Source organism: Macaca fascicularis, chromosome 5 (genome assembly GCF_037993035.2).
Source record: "Macaca fascicularis isolate 582-1 chromosome 5, T2T-MFA8v1.1".
Taxonomy (NCBI): domain Eukaryota; kingdom Metazoa; phylum Chordata; class Mammalia; order Primates; family Cercopithecidae; genus Macaca; species Macaca fascicularis.
In genome coordinates this window covers 60,103,499-60,107,271 of record NC_088379.1, presented here as the reverse complement: position 1 = coordinate 60,107,271, position 3,773 = coordinate 60,103,499, and the positions used below count along the sequence as shown (strand labels likewise).

Here is a 3,773-nt window from a genome sequence, read left to right as displayed (position 1 = left end):
ACACAAATCCGAGACATAACTCTCTTCCTCCAAAGAGGTCGTGCCTACCCTGTGGTGGTTCTCAGGGATCCACCCCAGCTCCCTCTCCACTCCCAGCCCTACACACTGGGATCACTAGGTACCCAAGATCCCACCTCTCAGGTGGTATCTTCAGCGCTGGCTGCCACTCAGCCCCCCTCCAGGGATCCGGGGCAGAAGGCGAATATCCCAGAGTCTCAGAGTCCACCGGAGTTACTCTGGAGGGCGAGGCGCGGGCTGCATCAGTGGACCCCCCCACCCCACCCGCACACCAAGTGCTCCACCCTGGGGGCGGGGCCGTCGCCTTCCTTCCGGACTCAGCATGGATCTGGAGCTCCGGGAATTTCCCTGGCCTGGGAGCTTCGGGCTTTCCAGCCCCAACCATGCATAAAAGGGGTTCGCGGATCTCAGAGACCCACAGAGCCCGGGTCGCAGGCATCTCCTCGCCAGCTCTCCAGCTCCTCGCACAGCCGCCAGACCCGCCTGCTGAGCCCCATGGCCCGCGCCGCGCTCTCCGCAGCCCCTAGCAATCCCCGGTTCCTGCAGGTGGCGCTGCTGCTCCTGCTGCTGGTGGCCACCGGCCGGCGCGCAGCAGGTGGGTCCTGGCGCCTTGGGGTCCCCGGGTCGGACGCTGCTGGGGTGGGCGCCCGGCGCCGACAGCCTCGCTCAATCAGTGAGTCTCTTCTTCCCTAGGAGCGTCCGTGGTCACTGAATTACGCTGCCAGTGCTTGCAGACCCTGCAGGGAATTCACCCCAAGAATATCCAAAGTGTGAACGTGAAGGCCCCAGGACCCCACTGCGCCGAAACCGAAGTCATGTAAGTCCCGTCCCGCTCTGCTGCTGTCACCGCCGGGGTCCCCGACTCTCCCGCTGCCCCAAACCCTGTGCCCAGTCCGACCTCCTGCCTCATGGAATTCCCTTCTCTCTGCAGAGCCACACTCAAGAATGGGCAGAAAGCTTGTCTCAACCCCGCATCCCCCATGGTTCAGAAAATCATCAAAAAGATGCTGAACTGGTGAGTTATGGTTTCTATGTACACAGGTGACTGGAGCCGTTGGTCAGAAATACTGGCATCTGCCCCCTAAAAATAAAATTAGGGAAACCCAGGGGTTAGTTGAAGGACTAGAAATTGTGATTATTGTTTTCACAATTAAAGTTTCCTTTACGATAATTACTGCTCTGGTGCCAGAGGATATTCCCAATGCCTGGCGTCCCCACCCAGTTTCTTCTTTCGTTCCAACGAACGTAGGTTATAACTGCCTTCATTTGAGGCCCAGTGGGACAAAGAGCAATAGGTTCTGGCTGTTTTTAATCCAATAGTACAGTGGAGACCACCACCCCACTCCACCCCCATTCCTAAAAGAGCATCCCAAGCCTAGAGGTCCTTGCCACACAGTACAGCTGTCACAGGCAGTAGCCACTTGGTTGCCAGGCTGGGGAAGCTGCATTCAGAAAACTCTAGAGGCTGGAAGAGCAGGACAGGAGCAGAGTGTTGTGCAGTCAGCTTTCCCAAGCACCTACTCAGGGCACCCATTTCTCATTACAGTGACAAATCCAACTGACCAGAAGGAAGGAAGAAGCTCATTGGTGGCTGCTCCTGAAGGAGGCGCTGCCCTTATATGAACAGAAGAGAAAAGAGAGACACAGCTGCAGAGGCCACCTGGATTGAGCCTAATGTGTTTGAGCATCACTTAGGAGAAGTCTTCTATTTATTTATTTATTAGTTTGTTTTGAAGATTCTATGTTAATATTTTAGGTATAAAATAATTAAGGGTATGATTAAGTCTACTTGCACACTCTCCCATTGTATCATTCTTTTTAAAATGTCAACCCCAAGTTAGTTCCATCTGGATTCGTATTTAATTTGAAGGTAGAATGTTTTCAAATGTTCTCCAGCCATTATGTTAATATTTCTGAGGAGCCTGCAACATGCCAGCCACTGTGATAGAGGCTGGGGGATCCAAGCAAATGGCCAATGAAATCATTGTGAGGGCAGGGGAATGTATGTGCGCATTTGTTTTGTAACTGTTTAGATGAATGTCAGTTGTTATTTATTGAAACGATTTCGTAGTGTATGGTCAACATTTCTCATGTTGAAACTTTAAGAACTGAAATGTTCTAAATATCCCTTGGACATTTTATGTCTTTCTTGTAAGGCATACTGCCTTGTTTAATGTTAGTTTCACAGTGATTCTGTCTTAGAACAAAGGGGTTTAATTATTGGTGTTTTCATACATAATATAAAAATAAAGTACTTAAAAATAGAAAATACTCGTTTGATTTTTTGGGGGAAACAAGGGCTATCTTTACTTTAAAATCTGGTGATTTATATCAATATTTCTCAATATTTTTATTTTGTTATTTTCTGGGTGTTCAATTTGCTATACAGATAAATCAAACTACGAGTTATGCTTCATTTCATGTGGTGATTGCTGCCAATACCCTTGGCTCTCACCTAGTGAAGAATGTGCTTTACCAAACTATGGGCTGGCCCCTAATGGGAGAGTCACTGATATAAATTGCCCTTTTTATAAGAAGTTTCTTTCTGTCTTGCTACTCAAATTTACCTCCTTAAAAACATTTATATTATCTTAATAAGGGCCCTCATTTCATTGCTTTTGTTAAACAACATTTCTTATAATTGTTGACAGTTTAATAAAGGTGGCAGTGAAATGGTGACTAAAATATTTCTTTTTTCAAAACTCAAATCATTTGTGTTGTCAATAGAAGCAGAAGTGAGTGGCTGAATGCTTCACTTGTGAAAAGATCTTATTGAAATTTGGGCTCAGCTTTCTAACCTTCACATATAAGTAATTACTACTAAGATCAGCAGTGTTTCAATCCTTTATAGCAATATGCCAAATACAATGGTTTTAAGATTGGACTGCATTCATTCGCATCCTTTCTAGTGGAATTTTGATGGGACCTCAGAGCGGTTGTCCTCTGGGGAACTCTGTATTCATTGCTGTCCCAGGACGGCAGCAGCACTACAGGTTTTAGGACAGAAGCACAATTGGCATGTCTAAGTAAGAAAGACCCCAATAATATAAAAGAAAGCACACTCCAAACCTGAAAAGGAAGGATGTTCATGCATGCATGAAGTGTGTACTTGCTTCTGATTCAGGACTCATTCAGGAAATCCTGAGTCCTGGGTAACTGCCTCTAACAGAGGCAAGAAGGTGAGGCTGGCAGCCTCAATATTTGAAATCAAGTTCTGGATTGTCCCAAGAATCTGGGCAAATAAAGGTCATAAGTAGCAAGAAACAAACTCTGGGAACTTTCCTCACAACTAAAAAAGTTAAAAATAAGAATCTCTTCATAATTCCGACATTATTAGTTAGTTATGAATGAGATAAGAAATAATATTTATAAACTATACATAAGCAAATAAATGCAAACCATTTGAGAAACTCTATAAATGGTAGGATTCACTCCCTAACCCCAAGTTAGAGGACACCAGAAAATGTTTACAAGCAGCTCCCAAGGGTTCAATAGAACCACTCCTTACACCTAAGACAAGTCCTTACCCTCAAACATTGGAGCTTGCTGTACTGGCTACTTAGCTCTGGCTAACATGGAACAGGGAACATAAAAAGGACAAAAAAGGACAAAAGAGATGCTTTTATTCACATGGTGGTTAAAAACAGACTTCAAAGGATCAGATTGACTTTGGTGTAAATTCCAGCTCTGTCACTATGATCTTGGGCAAGTTTCTTTACTTCACTCAACCTCAATTTCCTTTCTACAGGATGAGG

The 3,773-nt window shown here is 45.5% G+C and overlaps 1 protein-coding gene across 1 annotated transcript; it reads left to right on the top strand.

Moving 5' to 3' along the window:
* Window positions 1-434: 434 nt before the first annotated feature.
* Window positions 435-2,287, top strand: CXCL1 (C-X-C motif chemokine ligand 1). Its single transcript, XM_045392494.3, has 4 exons — window positions 435-613; window positions 712-835; window positions 950-1,033; window positions 1,565-2,287. Exons 1-4 carry the CDS (start codon window positions 514-516, stop codon window positions 1,578-1,580), a joined length of 324 nt encoding a protein of 107 aa, XP_045248429.1. The 5' UTR covers window positions 435-513; the 3' UTR covers window positions 1,581-2,287.
* Window positions 2,288-3,773: the final 1,486 nt, after the last annotated feature.

Coding starts and splice junctions, on each gene's coding strand:
- CXCL1 (XM_045392494.3), top strand. CDS start 514: ATGGCCCGCGCCGCGCTCTCCGCAGCCCCTAGCAATCCCCGGTTCCTG. Junction 614..711: donor CACCGGCCGGCGCGCAGCAG/GTGGGTCCTGGC, acceptor CTTCTTCCCTAG/GAGCGTCCGTGGTCACTGAA. Junction 836..949: donor TGCGCCGAAACCGAAGTCAT/GTAAGTCCCGTC, acceptor TTCTCTCTGCAG/AGCCACACTCAAGAATGGGC.